Source organism: Mustela nivalis (genome assembly GCF_964662115.1).
Source record: "Mustela nivalis genome assembly, chromosome: 17".
NCBI classification, from domain to species: domain Eukaryota; kingdom Metazoa; phylum Chordata; class Mammalia; order Carnivora; family Mustelidae; genus Mustela; species Mustela nivalis.
The window spans coordinates 60676157-60694687 of record NC_139036.1 but is presented as its reverse complement, the minus strand read 5'-3'; the positions used below and the strand labels follow the sequence as shown (position 1 = coordinate 60694687).

The following is an 18531-nucleotide window of genomic DNA, read 5'->3' as shown; positions in this document are numbered from 1 at the left end:
TTCTAAAAGCAGTAAGGCTTGTGTTATTGATCACAAGCCCTCCTTCCTGCAGAGAAGGCTGCGTTCTGGGGGAGGGGCAGCCCAACACGGAGAAATAGAAATCCCGCAAAAAGGACAAACAAGAGGAAAGCTGCTGGCTCGCGTGACTCATGAACAGGAAACTGACAACAGCTCATGGCAGGAAGAGCTGAGTGCGTTTCTGAGAGCGCCCGAGGCACGCGTTCCGCTCTCCTTCAACATCTCCGGGGGTGTGGTTCCCAAAGACGATGAAAACGAAGGAAAAGAGTCAGAGGGTCCGGGCGGCCCCCTTCTATTCTGCTCAGTGCCTGGCTGGACAGGAGTCCCAGGGGCCACTTGGAGCGGGCAGTGAGCTCAGGCCCGGGTGCAAGGGAAGGCAGCTGTGGTCCTCCCCCGGGGCCCCGGCTGGCTCCCTGCGCCACAGCACTGTACCTGCGGTCGCCGGAGAAGGCAGGGGGTAGTTCTTCTCCTCCTCCATGAACTGCAAGGCCACCGTGCAGAAATTGCTTTCGTACTGAACGACAAGATGACTCAGGGCCACCACCAGCTCCTGCCGAGAGGGACAAGGACAAAAACACTTACGGCAGCTGGAGAGGATTGAGGAAACACAATGAGGCTGAAAGTTCACGCCGAGTGCTCGGGTCACTGTAGAAAAAAGAAAGGTTAAGACAAGCTCTGCACTCAGTGTTGGCAGCAGAGACAGGCCCTTCCAGGGAGGCACGCGGGGGTGTCCGGGGGGAGGGCCGGATCGATCTGAGACCTGGGCTGAGGTACGTGTTGATTGAGCTCTGCCGCTGGTGAGCCGTCTGAACTCCGGGTGCATTAAAGCGGAACACGGCCGACAAGCCAGGGCACGCTCCTTTCATTAAATGTAAAACTTGGAAAGATAAATTACTTTCCAGTCCCTAAAAGGCAAGAAAGTTCTCCATGACCCTCGGGCCTGACTGCCCGAGGAGAGGAATGCAGCAGGTCTGTTGCATGACGACCTGGGGCCCCTGGTTTGCACGCAAACCCCTGCAGCCCCACGCCGGGGGCCGTTCTGTGCAGGTGCACGGCTCTGCCTGGTGCCTGGAACCCTCTTGGCGGCTGCCCCCTCCTCTCCTGCGTGGGTCTCTCTCGCCTTAACCCTGCACGGGCCCCTCACCTCCTCCTTTCGCGTCTGTGCACCACAAGGCTCCCAAACCTCACCCCCGCGTCCCCGACCTTCCAGCTCAATCTGCCAGAGTCTGACTGCGCGAACCCCCGTGTCCGCTCATGCCCACTGCGGACACCCCGTCTGGCACTCTTCTGCGGCCCCTGCATGCCTGCCCATGCCCCCTGCAGCCCGGAGCACATGCTTGGTGGGGCTGCCAGCGGGTCGCTCCCAGCAAACCAGCCGCCTGTATTGTCTTCCAAGAGCACCGACTCTTCCCGTCACCCTGATGCGAGGCAAGGAAAACCCGTGCCGGGCCCTGGACCATGAACTCGCACTCGGGTCCTGGACACTCTGGTGCAGGGAACGCCATCAAAGGTCAAACACTGAGCTCACTGCCCACGCCCGGTGGCTCTGGGCCAAGCACGTCCTGCTGGGGTGGCGGCCACGACAGGTAGCCACAGCTGGCGACGGGCTCTTGGCACGCGTCTGACCACAAAACGTGGATGCGGGGTTAGTTCTGGCAAGGACGCACAGGCTTCTGGAGGCCTCTTCTGGAAGAGGTTCAACATGGGTACCTGGCACCCCCGAGACATGTGGCCCGGCACCCCTGAGAAATGTGGCCCAGCCCCCTAGCACCCCTGAGATACGTGGTCAAGCCCCCCACCCGGCATCCCAAGACACATGGTCCAGCCCCCCCGGCACCCCGAGACACGTGGCCCAGCCCCCCCGGCACCCCCGAGACACGTGGCCCAGCCCCCCAGCACCCGAGACACGTGGCCCAGCCCCCCAGCACCCGAGACATGTGGCCCAGCCCCCCAGCTGGCAGCGCGTCTCAGCATCATACGGCAGGGTCAGTCCCACAATCTTCCCAACCCCCTGCCTTCCGCTCACGCGCAGAACAAAACAAGGCCTTGCCCACCTGGGTCCCGGCCGCCCCGACCCCTCGTGCCCACCATCCTCGATCTTGCATGGACTCTTGAAGGGGCCACCAGCTCACCCCTGCCGTCCCCTCGACCTGGAAAGGCCTCCCCAGCGCACCCCGTGTTTCCTTCAGGCCTTCACTCAGACACCTCCCTGAGTGCCCCGAGTTCATCCAGGCCCCCCCCAGACACACTCTGCCTCCGTCCGGTTTGCCTCCCTCGGAGGGGGTCGCTCCTCTCCACGTCACACACGGGTCTGTTCAGTCTCCAGCGTGCCCCACCGCCAAGTGCAAGCTCTTGGGAGAGGACAGAGTTCAGCTCCCCGCTGGGTCATCAGGCAGCCTGGCGACCCAGGGCCCAGCACGCAGGTGCCCGATGAGTGCGCACCACATGGACAGAACCTCTCCCTCCAAATACCTTCTAATCTCCAGCACGCGTCCGCTTTACGGAGCGTCCCAGGACTCGGACCGCATTCCTGGGCACCTGCACTGCCCCGCGGGGAGTGAATGCTCATGTGGTTGCCTGGAAGGTCGGGCCACACATCTCCCCAGGGTCATCCCTGCGGCCTCTGTGTGCTGGCTGCCGCCTCCTTGCTTCCTCCCCCGAGGGCTGTCCCCGCTGCAGTTCCAGCAGCACACGACTGGCTGACACCTGGTGGCCCACGGTCACGGAGGAACTGCAGCGAGATGGAGCCGTGTCGGGGCAACGTGTCTGCTCCCACAGGTGCGCCCTCCCAGCTTCCCACTGGCTGTGGGTGCTGTGGCCCGGGCAGCGTCCCCCGCTCATCTCCACCAGGGACCCAGGTCATGGGGTGCTGATGCGTCTCGCCAGTCTCGCTTAGGCTCAGATGTGCTGGTGAAGAAGGTAGACGCGGATGTGGGGCTGGACGGGGACAGGCTGGTACCCCCGCCCGGCCCTTCAGAGGAGGTGGGGGTGCCGGTGGACCGGGCAGGCGGCATTTTGTCCTTCAGAGACAGGTTGCTGCCCGGGGGTACCTGGGAGGCTGGGGTGGCTGTGCTGATGCCGATTTTACCCAGCACGGCCAGAGGCACCCGCAGTGCCTCGGCGGGGAGGCAACACGCTCTGACAAACTGGTCATCTCGTCCACACCAAGCACATGTGACTTGACAGAAGCCCCTCCATCCCTGCTTCTCTTGTGCCACGAGCCGGACACAGCAGCGGCTAGCTGCCCACGTGACCAGGGCCCGAGCTGCAGGTTGCAGCCCACAACCCTGACCGGGGCCCCACGCGTGGTCTCCCAGACCAGCAGGCTGGGCCCGAGCTCCCTCGGAGTGCCACACGCCATGCCAGTCCTGCCACATGGCTCTGGACAAGGGGAAAACCCAGTGCCAGCGGCGTTGGGGTTCTGCAGCCAGGGAAGGGCCGCTCTCTGAGCTGGCGCCACTTCCCCGCTAAGCGTCGCCCGCCCGCCCCGCTCAGACGGCACCAAGTGTCGCCTTCCGTCCCCGAAGCCCCCGCGTTCCCATAGCAAACATGGCTTCGTTGGCTTATGTAATAGGCTTGCTGGGGGCTGTCTGTCCCCCGTTAGAGCACAAACTTGCTGAAAGCAGGGCAGGGTCCCAAGGCCTCCCCAAGGACCTGGAGCACGGCACTCAAGTGTTTGCTGGAAGAATGAAGTACTTTGGCAGGCGCGCCCCCCACGCACGGGGGCCGGCGGCGACGAGCCACTGCTCCCCCTTCCCCCCCGCACTGCCCCTCCTGCTGCTCGCTGCCACAGCCACGCGAAGGGCAGGTAGCCCGGGTCCACCGTGGGACTTCGCACCTCTGGACCTTTGCACATACTCTGCCCGCCCCACCCACTCTCCCTGTCCCTCACCTCCCCGGCTCCTGGCTGCTCAGGGACGAGCTCCCATCTGTGGAAGACTTCGTGACCCCACGTCCCCGGCGAAGCAGGGTAGGTGCCACTCTGACCTGTTCCCGAGAGCTCTGCACCCACCGCTGAGTCCTGCATGTCTGTGGACGCTCCAGCACCACCGCTGGCCTCTGCGTCTGCCCCCTGAAGGCAGGCTGGTCTTCTACTCTGCGCTCCGGGGCCTGGGATGCTAAGAGCTCGCATGCTGAGCCCGGCACGGAGGAGCACGTGGGAAGGAGAGCTGTCCTCTGCCTCCAGATGGGGCAGCCCTCAGGAGAGGCCTGGCTACACCTGGGCCAGCGGGTGGCGGCCAGCCAGGACTGGGATGCCAGGGGCTGCACGAAGGCACTTAGACATCCCTGTGACTTTGGTGGCCACTGTCCCAACACTGGAAACCGAGAGGGACAGTCTTGCCATATTAACGTTCTTTGTTATTTTTAAGATTTTCTGGAAAGAAGGAAAAAAATTTTCCTTCTTTAAAAGGGATTTTAATGGACAATTACAGAAACTGCTATGTGCTGGTTCGACCAGTGGCTCCGAGTAGAGGCACTTTGCTGGCGGGCCTGCAGGAGAGGAGCCGCCCGTAAGAACGCGCGGGCCAGTGGAACAGGCTCGGCCCGGGGTCTTGTGTCGCAGTCCTGCTGGGGTGTGGGCCGTCGGGCACATGAGCAACGGCTCCCCCCCCTGAAGGGAGCGCGAGGGAGACTGAGTTCTCCCGTGCGTCGAGTCTGGCCGACGGGAACTTGCCCAGACTCCGTCCCTCCCGGGAGAACCAGGGGGGTCCCAAGGGACCAACGGCCCCAGGCCACACGCAGCCTCCCTCGCCCCCTGCGGGGGTCTCGGGCCGGCCTGTGCGCAGCGCCGCGTGAACACGAGCCACCCACGGGAGAACCGCCTCAGCGGCACAGGCAGCCTTCCAAGCGAACGGCGCGGGTCCCCGTGGCGCTGCCGCCTGGGGTGGGGGGCGCCTAGCTGAGGCCGGGCCAACCTCGGACAGAGGTGTGAGGTGTTAGCCGGGAATCCGTGGTATTTCCACATCTGCACAGGCGAGGACGCGTTCTGAACTTGAAGAGCGCTCCGCTCAGCCGCGGACGAACACGGGGGCGGGGAGGGGAGGACGCCACACAAACCTTGCCGGCGCGCTGTGCGCGTCTACCGCTCTTTTGAGTCTCTGGGGCTGTGTGTGCTGCTCCCGGGCGGGAAGGGGCCTAGTCTACAAGCTGCCGGAGACGCAGCCCTGTTAAATGCCTTTAAATGAAGCAAACACACGAGTATCTGGTGAAGAAACGCATTTTGTAGAGCATTAAACACACACTTAAAGGTCTGCTCTGTCAAGGTGCGCGCCAGTGCGAGACGAGGGTTCGCGGCGGCGGTCAGGGTCACCGGTCAGACCCCAGCGCCACGGGAGACCTGCCGCGAGGCGCTCTGCTGCCGCCTGCGACCTGGGGGCCACGCACCTTGCGGACCACGGGGCTTCCGTCGTTGATCAGCTGGGCCAGCATCATGGCCACGTTGTGGTCGATGGTGGTCGAGTGGTCAGTCCTCTCTGCAGAGTTGCCCACGAATGTGCCAAGGGCGAAGACGGCTGCACAGCGCACCTGCAGGACGGGCCAGACAGTGGTCAGGCCACAGCGGGTGGTGGGGTTGTGCCCCCGCATGGGGTCACCTGTTCCGATGGGGCAGCAGGGCACGGGGAGGCGGCAGAGCACCAACAGGCACCGAGAGAGGCGTCAGGGAGTGAGGGACGCGGGGGCCTGGCCGCGGGGAGGCATAGTCTCTCGGCATCCCCAGGTCGCCCCCCCTTCCCCCCTGCCAACAGGCGGCCTCAGCTGGCCCCGACACGCCGGCGGCGGGCTCACCTCAGGGATGGGGTCCGAGAGGAGGCTGCAGAGCTTCTCGTGCGCGCTGTCCCTCACGCCACACCACCTGGCCGAGTCAAAGTTCTGCCAGATGCGGCCCAGGCAGATGGCCACCCACTGGCGCAGCAGGGGGTGGGGGTCATTGAGCTGCTCCAGGCAGATGGCGATCAAGTTTCCCTGGAGGCAGGCTTCCTGCGGGAAGGCAGACAGCAGCCAGCGGTCACCCCTGACCCAGGCTAGTCGGGGGCGCCAGCGGGGGTCGCGGCCCCGTTGCTCAGGGAAACGCCCACACGGCAGCTTAGATCAGTTTTCCTCCTTCCAGACACAGCCCATGCAGCTTACCTCCGAGCGGTGGCCACACGCGGGCCCCCCCGCCGGCGCCCCCTTCTGAGGAAGACTGTTCCACAGAGGGGGAACAGGGTGGCGGGGCCAGGAGGCCCTGGAGGGGCGGGCGGCGGCGGCACTCACCTGCCCTGTGTTGTAGCTGTTGACGATCACGGCGAGGATGAACGCCGTCATGGTCCGGTGTTCGGCCTAGAAGACAGAAGGCAGCCTGGTTTCGCTCTCGCCCGCGGCGGAAACCCATCCTCCCGCGAGCACGGCAGAGCTCTCCTTCCTGAGCTCTGTGCTGAGCCCGGGGCCCACTCGCGCGAGTCGGCCTCCTGTGCACCAGCGTCTACAGAGAAGAGGAGCCGGCTGAAGACGGGCCGGCGGCTTTGGGCTTGGAGCTTCTGAGCGCAGGTTGTCCCCCACGGTGCGAATGCTGCAGGACAGGCGCATCCGCCATGGCCCCGCGTGGGCAGAGGGCCGTCCCGCCGGTGGGAAGCGCCCGACCACCCCCCATGCCCCCTCGCCCGAGCCGTGCCGCACGCTGCCCTCGCCGCGCACGTCGGTGGGGAACGCGTGGATCCCCCTCCTAACTCAGTTCCCAGCTCCCTCTTGTGGCCTCCTGTCGCGTGGGCCGGTCTTCACGCTGCCCTTCCCTCTGTGGGCCTGTGGTCCTCCTGAAGGGACCCAGTCGGCCTATCCCAGTGGTTCTGCGGGGCCTCGCATTTTCCATGCGCACCCCGAGTGGACCTGGACACGTCCCCTTCTTGCTCGCCCTCAGACGCGCCGAGGCCACTACAGGGTCATCGCAGCCTTCTGCCTCCGCCTTAACCCCTCAGCTCCGTGAGGACCGCCGTCCGTGTCCGCAGCCAGTGCGCACTCCGACGTGCCGACAGGTTCGCCAGTTCCTTAGTCTTGTGCTGCTATCTGCGTCCCGGGGCACCGTCTTCACCCGGGTCTGTGCTGGGGGTCCACATGCGGCGGGCTCTGAGCCTCTGACCACGTGTCCTGAACGCTGTGTGAGGTGGCGGAGGGTCCCAGGGTGACGGTCCGTTTCCTCTGGCGCCAGCGTCCACTGCCCGCTGAAGCGGCCCACTGCTGTGCAAAGGCCCCTTTGTTCTGGTTACTTCTAAGACTCTCCCTTCTGCTTGGAGACGTGCGACTCGGTCAGGACGCGTCTTCGTGTGGATTTGCTTGTGTTCGCCTGTTACAAGGTTCACTGCGTTTTTTACAACCGAAAACGTGTTCCTTTCTTCGTGCTGGGAGAATCGTCAGCCGTGGGCGCCCCACATCCTGCCGCTCCCCGCTGTCCTGAGGGCACGCTCTGGCCTGGGGCTGGAAGCAGTGGGACCCCCTGCCCCATAGGCCTCAGTGCCCCCTCCCGCCTGCTGTTTGCTCCGTGCTGGGTGGCGTCTGGGTTCCCTCGTCCACGGGCCGCCTGCTGTTTGCTTCACTGCGGAGCTTTGTACAGCAGAGACGACGGCTTCCACTACAGGCTCCCCCAGATCTGCGGATTCACCAAGAGAATCTACTTGGTTATTTTTTAAAAAAGATTTTATTCATTTGACGGAGAGACGCAGCAAGAGAAGGCACACAAGCAGGGGGAGGGGCAGAGGGGGAAGCAGGCTCCCACCAAGCAGAGAGCCTGATGCGGGGCTCGATCCCAGGACCCTGGGATCACGACCTGAGCCGAAGCAGAGGCTTAATGACTGAGCCCCCGTGGCGCCCCTCTAGTTGGTCACTTTTGAGGATGAGTAAAAAGAAAAGAACAGATGGTTTTCTTCTAGAAGGGACAAAAGTAGTTCTGAGGAACTACACGGTGCTGCATTTTGGACGTAACTGAATTCTTCCCATTCAATCGTCTTACACACACTTACTCATGTGGGTTTTACAGTTGTTCTCAGAGAACTCTAGTACTTTCGGTTCTCGGGGGCTGATTTCCTATTTGCCGACCCCACTGGCTCTCCTCCCCGCCGGCTCGACCACCTGCGGCCAAGGCTCTCAGGCTCTAGGCTCTGCACTGCCCGTGGGGGTTCTGCCTTTGCTTCCAGGCCCCTGGGGATCTGGGCTGCTGTCTCCCCCTGGATGTGGACCCCTGGGAGCTGCGTTTCCGAGCGCCTCCCCGCATGGGGGAGGGCACACCTCGCAGGCTCCTGGCTTTCCACGGGGGTCTGTTCCTGCGCTGTGGCCACTCAGGCCCCACCCTGGGCGCAGGGCAGGAGACCCCGGGGTCAGCGTTCCCTTTCCACTGGGGCTCTCCTCAGACTTCTGGCTTCAGTTTTTGGCATCTGGCAATCTTCTCTTTTGAATTTCACTATGGGCTCAAAACGTCAGTGTGTTTGCAGCCGAAGTGGGGCCCACCTGTGCCGGCCTGGGCTGCCACTGAGCCACGATCGGCAGCGCAGGGGGCTCTGCCATCTGGCTGCCTGTGCTCTGCTCATCCGGACGGCGGGGAAGCCACTGCCCCCCGGCCTCGCGAGGGTGAGCTTCCGCTCCCGGGATGGAGCTCTGTCACCAGGCTTCAGTTCAAACACGCGGTGCCACTTGCCTGTTACGCAACAATCCTGTCTTTAACGTCTTCTGGTTTTTCTTCGGTAACCAGCATAGCTTAGAACGCCAAGGCTGTGAAAATGAACTTTTACGCTTTAAATATGCTGGCAAAACTGAGTTATATCAAGGATCGACTCTGGACGTCTGTTTTGTTCTCTGCCACACTAGGAGCTGCAGGGAGGGAGGCTGGGGGTTCGTTACGACGCATCGGCAGCGCTTGCTGTGAATGCCGTTCATAGATGACTGTTGCTGAAGCATTTTAATAAAATAACATAATTTGAAACGTAAACGCTCACTCTCGTCTTTCCTGCCCTCCCTTCCTTCCTGATTCATAAGGCACACTGGCAACTTGTCATGTTCCAGAACCTTCCCTAGGCCTGTGAGCTGTCAGAGAGACATGAAAGCGCTCATTAATCTCATTCCGTCGACAGGATGTGAGCAGGCAGGGATTCTCCTCTGCTGCACAGATGTGCCAGGGAGACAGACGGTCATGAACAGCCGAACGACCTGCTCAGAGGCAGAAAGGAACCTGCTCTGAAACCAGCTGCTCTTAGGCAAAGGCCGACCGCCCGCCCACACCCGACATGGCCCTCCGCCCCCAGGGAGCCCCTCGCCACGGAACCCCAGAGCGAGACATGCGTGGGAACAAACAGCACAGCTCTGGACACTGCTGAGGGAGAAGGGAGGGTCATCTTACTGGCATGTAAGGGTCCGCCAGGACCGACAGGAAGTATTTGTGACCGCTGTCCTTCACCAGGTCAGCCTGGCACGACTGGGGAGAGAAAGAGACGGAGAAACCGTGAGTGCGGGTACCCAGGGGCTCCTTGCTTCGTGGGATGTGTGAATCATGGGCGAGCAGGGGATGTTCTATGCCTTCCAGATTCTATGCCCTCAAGTCCAGCGTTCGACTGGGAAGATCAGCTAGAGCGGCTGCTAGCAGACCCACCCTCCTCGGCCGCGGGAGAGGGGCCGGCACCCTACACACGCTCAGGAGTGCGGCGGCTCCTAGACGTTCCCTGAACACCTCCGGGGACCTGCCGGGAGGGGCCCCTTCACCCCTGCGGCCCATGCCCACACCCTCCCTTCCCACGCCCCCCTCCTCCTGCCCTCCGAGGGGGAGGCACCCGATACTCGAAACCCTCCCTGGTTTCTGCAGACCCTAACCCCTGCCGAAGCTTTCCTTAGAATTTTGCTTGGACTTACAAAACACTGGGAAAGGAGAATCTGTGGGAGTGTAATCGTGTGAACCATCTGTGTCACACATTTCAAGAGGTGCTTCCTGGAGCAGAGGCCCTACTCCTTACCCCAAAGGCAGAGCCCTGAGGTGGGAAGCGTAAGTGAAGAGTCAGGTGTACAGCTCTTCCCAAATCTCCAGGCTGCGCTGCACCAGCACACTCCAGCCCACAACTGCACACCAGCATGTATGTGCACACACCTGTACGCACCGGCACACCTGCATGTATGTGCACACACATGTATGCACCGGCTGGCACCTGCACACCTGCACGCATGCACACACACCTGTACACACCGGCCCACACCTGCACACCTGCACGTGTGTGCACATACTGGCCTGCACTGGAACATACCTGCATGTATCAGCACACACCTGCACACACGTGCATACACACCTACATGGACTGGCACACACCTGCATGTAGCAGCACACACCAGCCCGCACCTGCATACCTGCACGTGTGCACACACCGGCATGCACTGGGACACACCTGCATGTACCAGCACACACTGGGGCACACCTGCACGTATGCGCACACACCTGTATGCACTGGCCCGCACCTGCACACCAGCACGTATGTGCACACATCTGTATGCACTGGTCACACCGACCCACACCTGCACACCTGCACATATGTGCACACACCTGTACGCACCGGCACACACCTGCACGCACTGACCCGCACCTGCACACCTGCACGTATGTGCACACACTGGGACACCTGCTCGTGCGTGTACACACTGGCCTGCACTGGAACACACCTGCACGTATCAGCACACACCTGCACACACGTGCACACACACCTACATGGACTGCACACACCTGCATGTAACAGCACACACTGGCACGCACTGGGACAACCTGCATGTATGTGCACACACCTGTATGCACCGGCACACCTGCACATATGTGCACACACCGGCACACACCTGCACGTGTGTGCACACACTGGCCTGCACTGGAACACACCTGCACGTATCAGCACACACCTGCACACACGTGCACCTCGCACCTACATGGACTGCACACACCGCATGTAGCAGCACACACGGGCATGCACTGGGACACACCTGCATGTATGTGCACACACCTGTATGCACCGGCACATACCTGCACGTGTGTGCACACACTGGCCTGCACTGGAACACACCTGCACGTATCAGCACACACCTGCACACACGTGCACCTCACACCTACATGGACTGGCACACACCTGCATGTAGCAGCACACATCAGCCCGCACCTGCACACTTGCATGTGTGTGCACACACCGGCACGCACTGGCACACACCTGTATGTACCGGCATGCACTGGGGCACACCTGCACACACCTGCATGCACCGGCGCACACCTGCACGACTGTGCATTGGTGAGCTGAGCTCTCATTCAAGGACCCGCCGGTGCTAGGCACTGGCTCAGTCCTGGACACAGAGACGCGACCCACACACACCCTACCCTGCTCGCAGTCTCTGGAGGAGACCGCTGTGTGTGCGTGATGGCACGGCAAGGAGACCCGGGGGACGTGGTGGCTCAGCACCTGTGCTGAAGGACGGTGGGATCTTCTGCCAAGTCGGGACGGAGGGGAAGGCGAGCCTATCCTGTGCGATGCGGGACGCAGAGGGCACAGGGCTTTGGATGCTGCCTGGAGGCCCTGAGGTGGCCGGCAGGGGCTGGCACCGGGGAGGGTCACGGCAGTGGGTCTGCAGGACTGCAGCGGACGGTGAGCCGGACTGAAAGGGGGCAGCCGGCGCAGAGGGCGTGGGGATGACCCCGGAGACGGGGACGACTCTCGCAGGATCTGGGCAGGAGGGGCGGGTGGCCCAACTGCTTGGAAGATCACTAAAGAGCTGGGGTGCCGGGTGCAGGCCTTCAGAGAAGGAGGGTTCTATGTGGGGCCGGTGCGTCTGAGGCACCTCTGAGACACACGTGGTGCCGTCAGGAGGAAGCTTGCGCGCACACACACGCCCAGGAGCAGAGCGTGAGCCAAGCTGACTTTCAGATCAGAAGTCACGCTCATGTGGGGAGGGCGCCCGACGCCGCAGATGGGGAGGAGGATGCTCTGCGCCACACGGGACAGCTCCCCCACACCACCTGCTTCTCAGGGGCTCTCATCATCCCGGGTTTCCTCCTCGCACCAGGACACGGGCAGGGCAGCCTCCCACTGGCCGTGTGAGTGGGAGCTGAGCAGGTAGGTGTGGGTGCTGGTCAGGAAGCATGGGCACCAGGGGCTCAGGCCAGGGGGCTGATTCCCGAAGCGCCAGGAAGCTGATTAAGCGTGAGTTTCCAACTGATCCCACAGGGAGGCCCTGCTCTGAATGAAGGTGGTGACGGAAGATCTAAGAAGGCATCAACACGCTGTCCGCCCTGCAGAGTCGCCGTCCAAGGGGACCGGGAGAGGGCATCTCAGAAGCCCCTGGGAACAGCGGCCGGCTGCCCGATTCTCAGAGCAAAGGCTCCTCTTTGGTTTTAAACCAGAGGTTGGACAAGTCAGCAAGGCCGACACATGTACAGTGAGCCTCACCAGACGGGAACATGGGGCCACTAATTCACGCTCCACTCATTCTGAACCATGGCGTGAGCGTCCGAGGGCCTTCAGTGCAGAGCCTGAGCTGATGAGGGGTTGCACCAGGACGGACCCCCAAGAGCCACCTCGTCACGGGCCTCCTGCCCTCCCAGGCCTTAGCCAGACGCGCTTACCAACGGCTGAGAACTTGCTCAGACTTTCTCCAGCGCAGCTGTCCCTCCCGCACCCTCTATCCCCTGCAGGCAGGGGCCCGGGACACACACGCCCTGGCCAACCGCCTCATCAGAAGGAGGGACATGAAGCCTTTTGACTACGAAGACACAGAAATGCCATGCACAGACACACACTCCCCACGGACTGGGTAGAAAGCCTCCCACGGAGTCTCGGGGGCCATGGCAGCCAAGGAGCCCCCGAAGCTGGTGCGTCCCCCAGACCCAGCAGCAGGAGGGAGGCAAGGGCATGAACACCAACTGGTTTTGCCCGAACAGGCCCCTTCCCAGCACACACGCAACCACCTCCGACGGCTTTTAGTTCTCACTACAGCTCTGCTGTCCTCCGGATTTCAGGGACTTGCGCTTTTAAAACGAGGGATGGGGAGGTGAGGAGGAGAAGCAGAGCGAGCAGACGAGCGAGCACTGGGTTCCCTGTGACGCCGGCCGAAGACGGGGTACGCGGACACAGAGCAGGAGGGGCGGCGTCTGCGAGGCCGATTCCACGAGGCGGGCAAGGGGGGTGGCCTGGCAGGGGTGAGGCAAGGAGGTGGCCCAGCAGGGGTGAGGCAAGGGGGTGGCCCGGCAGGGGTGAGGCAAGGGGAGTGGCCCGGCAGGGGTGAGGCAAGGGGAGTGGTCTGGCAGGGGTGAGGCAAGGGGGTGGCCCGGCAGGGGTGAGGCAAGGGAGTGGCCTGGCAGGGCACACTTCCTGCTCTTCCCCGCAGATGAAGGTCTGTTACGGGGCAGCCGGGACGTCGGCAGGACGGTCCTGAGCACTGTGGGCACGGCTGCTGGTGACCTGCCGTGAACTTGCAGAAACTGACGCGGTGGGAGAGCCCCGCTTCCGGTCCGTGCGGATCCCAGAGTTCAGATCTCGATGAGAGAAAAGGAAGACCCAGAGGGGCCATGGGGCGGCCGTTCCCAGCGTGACGGGCGCCCGTGGAGACAGCAGGATGGTGTCGGGATGCACAAACACCGTTTTAGAAATGGTGCGAGGTCCTACAGCCAGCGGCGCCTAGGAAACGAGACCAGGGCAGGATTTCTGCTCACTGGTCACGAGAGCTCACAGCCCCACTGGTCACGAGAGCTCACAGCCCCTCACAGATTCCACAGCAAGTTCACTGCGCACGTTCTCGGCCCTCCGCACGCCTCGGACCCTGGAGCGACGGGCTTCCCATGGCCAAGTGCAGAAGACACTGAAATACACGGGGCGCCGAGCCGGCGCGGCGGAAGCCTAGGACTCTTGATCTCGGGGTCGTGAGTTCAAACCCCACGCTGGGTGCAAAGATGACTTAGACAAATAAATGACCTAAAAAAATTCTCGCAACGGGCACTCGTGTCAAAGCTAAACTCTGGAATGAAAACACACCAAGAATGCTGTAAATAACCAGGATCAATGGGAAAATCACTGGCGCGTACGGATGCTTTTATGCCTTCAATCTACTTTTTCGTACATGTTCCAAAATCTGTAAAAATACTTAAAAGTTCAAAAAGTCAAAATGTTACAGAAAGGCATGGCTGGAGAAGGCAGCTTCCCTCCCTGTCCCTGCAGGGGCCGCAGAGTCGGGACGACGAGCCTGGAGCGTGGACGGCCGGCGTCCGGACATAGAATGTGACACAGCATGCGAGGAAAGCCTCCCTCCGCCGCTGCCGCCAGTGCCCTGTTCGTTTCTTACGGACTCTCCCGACCCTTCCTCACGCGGATGTAAGAAATAGGAACAGAGACTGAGGCCTCCTCTTCTCGGACGAGAGGACGCTCCCCCATGGAAGGCAGCCTTCACGCGAACTGCGCCCTCTCTTCACCGTGGACGTGCAGCCGTCCGTCAAGAGGAGAGCCTGGCTTGCTCAGACCCAGCGGGCCTTCCATAAGCAACGCGGCCCCATCACAGGAGCCGTCCGTCTGCCTGACACCTTGTGTCTGAGCAGCACAGCCGGCCACAAGACACCCGAGTGTTCGCCCGTCTGAGAAGTGAAAACCCAGACTCAGGGCCGCCCGACCGCGCACGTCCCCCATCACAGAGGGCACCGAGCATCTCTGCTGCGTGTAAATGAGCGTCATCTGTATCTTCTGACCATCTTCTGACCCAGCTCTGCTGGACCGTCAGTGCTGTTTCTGATTTCTTGGAGCTCTTTACGAATGATGACGGCTGGTCTGTCACCTGGGAGTGGAGGTGTAAATACCAACCCCCCGAGATTCTTTGTTTTAAAACTTTGCTCATGTTCCCCACCCCCATGCAAATGTCTTATTGCTCTGCAACCGAATCTATTAATTTTCAAAGAGATCTAGACTTTTAAGTTATGGTTAAAAAGGCTTTCTTCACTCTAAGGTTAAACAGAATTTTCCTGGGTTTTCTTTTAGTACTTTCACAGTTTCATTCTTTATATTTAGATTATCTTTTTAAGTCAATTCTGGGGGCACCTGGGGGGCTCAGTCGCTTAGGCATCTGACTTTGGCTCAGGTCATGATCTCAGGTCCTGGGATTGAGCCCCGCATCGGGCTCCCAGGGAACCTGCTTCTCCTTCTCCCTCTGCTGCTCCCCCTGCTTGTGCACTCTATCAAATAAATGCAATCTTTAAAAAAATAAAAATTAACGTCAAGTCTGGTGTTTGGGAAGCACAGTTAGATAGCTAGCTACCCCAACACCAGGAATTCAGGAGCCCGCCATCCTTACTGAGCAGATCTGAGCTGCTGGCTCGACCCTGAACAATGCCCTTGGACTCGGAGGTCCGTCTCTGTTCGCCCGTTGGTCAGCCCGTCTGTGCGTGACCCAGCCCCACAATGCTCCTCACCACCGAGGCTCTGTCCCAACCTCCGGGACCCGGCAGGGTTACTTCCTTCCCTGCCCCTCTCTGTTCAGAGTCTCGCTGGCAATCGCCATTTACTTCTCCGCAGGAAGCACAGAGCATGTCTGCCTAGTTCCCCAGAAGAGGGCGGGAGAAAGAGCCTGCTGGTAGTTTTACTGGGATTGTATTAAAGCTTAGGTTAATTTAGGGAACGCTGACATACTGCTGATGACAAAGCCTTCTGTAAACAAACGGCGTATGTTTTTCTTCGTTCGGGGGGCGTCTGTGTTCTTCAGGAATGCTTTACAGCTTCTCTCTCGGAGGGTTTTCATGTCTCGGGTCAGGTTTACGCCCAGACTTAGGGTTCTTTCGTAAACGGGGTGCGCGTGTCTTTGCTGGTTGTTCTTGGGATTTCTGTACGTAAATCCGGAGTCCCCCTTCCTCCTAACGCCCCTCACTAACGGCCTGGCACTGACTCCACTGAGATTTCCAGGCATATCGTGTGGCAGCTGAAGTGGTTTGCTTCTACTTTTCTAGGCTTTGTGCCTTTAATTTCAGCCTCTGTTAGCGGAGAGTGACCGTGGCTTCTCCTTCTGCTCTTGTCGCTCTCAGTGTCTCCCCGGTAAGGTCGAAGCTGGCTTCCGGGCTTAGGTGGTAGAGGAGCGACGTGCTCCTTTCGTGGGGATTTCTTCCTTCACGAGAAGAACGAGGTTAGCCTTCTTCTACTGATCAATATTATTACTGTAATGGCTCGGCTTCTCGGGGGCCGACCCAGGACCAACCCTGCACCCCGGGAGGAGCCCATCCGGCAGTGCGCTGCTGTCCCTTCCACGTTCTGCTGGGTTATTTCCAAACACAAGTATGAATATCATGTGGCTTCTTTTTCCGTGCGATCTTGTTCTGTTCTGTGTGTGATGATGTATATAAAACAAACGTTACCAATTTATTGACACACGAGGCACGCGGGTCGGTGGCATTGAGTGCATGCACGCAGTTGTGAATTCGAGGTTCGCTTGTCAACGCCCCCCTTGCTCCACAGACAGAACAGCGGCGTCTGCCTGCCTTCTCCGCTCCGGAGGAGCTGGACGCTGCCGCAGCTCTCCGCCCTCGGGAGTGACGGGGCACAGCGGGTTCTTCCGAACGCCCCTCCCTGTTCGTTCTGGGGAAACTGGTGAGTTTGCGCCTTCTATTTCTTCTGGGGTCCACTGATAAGTTGTCTTTTCTTGGAAAAACGGGTGCTATATTCAAGTTCACACTGCACTTTCAGAGATGTGCAAAACGGTCTCGCGAGTCAGCACGTTCCCCCTCCCGCGTCCGTTCTTGAATGCGCTTATCTTCATCCGTCGAGCTGGTTCCCACCCCCCAAGAAAGAGCTTGCTATTTACTGTTGAATTTTTGTATTTTTGTTTGCGAACTCAGAGAAGTCCTTCTCGGATCTTGACCGAACAGCTTCTCTCTGTGTGCCTGCAGCTCCTTTGCTTTGCTGTTGTCCTAGCCGGTGGCTTCCTCTTCTCTGCTTCTCTGTCGGGGTGACACGGGGACTTAATCTGAACGTGGCTGTAACCGCTTTCCATGGGTCTGACGTGCATGATTTTTATTATCTGTACTTCCAGAACTATAACTTTCCTTTGACTGAAGACTGAAGGTGACTGCTGAAAAAAAAATTCTAGCTGGAAGGTCCATCTTGTTTTCTGCACCGTGGTTCCCCTCTCGTCCTACTATGCACATTGTCTGTACTATTTCTACTTTTTGGAAAGTCTTAAGGATTCGCTCATGGCCTAACATACCGTCAGATCGTGTACACAGAAGTCAGTTTATAATCCGCACGCGGGGCTCTGCACATGTGGTCTGCCTCACTTGTAGGCCCAGCTTATTCTTTAATTTTTTTTTTTTTAAATTTATTTGACAGACAGAGATCACAAGTAGGCAGAGAGGCAGGCAGAGAGAGAGGAAGGGAAGCAGGCCGTATGATGCACTCTGTGGCAACGGAGACGGAGGCCACCACGGGTGCTCCGGCGCTACCTTGACAGGCAGTTGTTAGAATCCCCGTTTTTATACAAGGAGGCGAAGGTCCGGACAAGGAGGGATCCGCCGGAGGCCCACTGGCGGCGGAGCTGTGACCCCACACTGGGGCTGGTCCGGATCGGGGCCGCCATCGCTTCACCATCTCCAGAGACTTTAAAGGTTCACCCTCTCCATTCTGCGCGGGGACAGGGGACTCGTGGGCCTCCAGCTTGTCACCTGATTCTCTCCACGATGGCTGTGGAAACACCCACGCTGGTGGAGCGACGCGGCTCAGACGCCCTCACCGGGAGGCAGAGGTTTGGCTTGTCTGGGTCTGGGCGTGCGCGGCTGGGACTGTCTCCCCAGGGTGTGCCTTGTGGCTTCTGTCCTCCTGGATGTTTTTTTTTTTTTCTTTAAATAAGGTTTTTATTTATTTATTTGACAGAAAAAGAGACAGCAAGAGAGGGAATGCAAGCAGGGGGAGCGGGAGAGGGGGCAGTGGGAGAGGGAGAAGCAGGCTTCCCGCTGAGCAGGGAGCCGGATGCGGGGCTCGATCCCAGGACCCTGGGATCATGACCTGAGCCGAAGGCAGATGCTTAATGACTGAGCCCCCGGTGCCCTTCCTGGATGTTCTTTATATGCAGATTAGCTTCTGTTTTTATCACAGGAACACAGGTAGGAAGCAGAGCAGCACTAGACGGCCTAGTCCTCCCTCCCTAAGTCCAGCCCCCCAACAGCAGCCAACGCAACTCTTTCCAACAGTTTTTACAGAATTTACTTCTAGGGGCACCTGGGTGGTTCAGTCGGTAAAGTGTCTGCCTTTAGCTCAGGTCATGATCCCAGGGTCCTGGGATCGAGCCCCGCATCGGGCTCTCTGCTCAGCGGGGAGCCTGCGTCTCCCTCTCCAGCTTCCCCTGCTTGTGTTCCCTCTCACTGTCTCTCTGTTAAACAAATAAGTAAATAAATAAAAATTTAAAACCCCTATAAAAAAAGAAAGGATTTCCTCTAGATTTTGAAATAACGACTGTGTCTTTATTTAGCGATGTTAGACATTCACGACTCTGTCACTTTTCGCTCCTCTGCACTCCCGA

The 18531-nt window shown here is 60.0% G+C and overlaps 1 protein-coding gene and 1 long non-coding RNA gene across 6 annotated transcripts in view; both read right to left on the bottom strand.

The window, feature by feature from the left end:
- LOC309850933 overlaps positions 1-18531 on the bottom strand; it is a 1194231-nt gene that overhangs the window by 568022 nt on the left and 607678 nt on the right. The gene's annotated exons all lie outside the window — the stretch shown is intronic.
- Positions 1-18531, bottom strand: part of RPTOR (regulatory associated protein of MTOR complex 1) — a 308584-nt gene that overhangs the window by 49025 nt on the left and 241028 nt on the right. For all 5 annotated transcript variants that reach the window (XR_014304486.1, XR_014304487.1, XM_082705400.1 and 2 more), the window contains 5 exons: positions 9380-9454; positions 6274-6339; positions 5806-5997; positions 5404-5544; positions 451-568 (listed from right to left, as the gene is read on the bottom strand). Coding sequence is in view for 3 of the 5 variants with exons in the window: in XM_082705400.1 (XP_082561526.1) it covers positions 451-568; positions 5404-5544; positions 5806-5997; positions 6274-6339; positions 9380-9454 (592 nt within the window). In the remaining 2 variants the exon portion in view is untranslated. The remainder of the gene's footprint in view (positions 1-450; positions 569-5403; positions 5545-5805; positions 5998-6273; positions 6340-9379; positions 9455-18531) is intronic.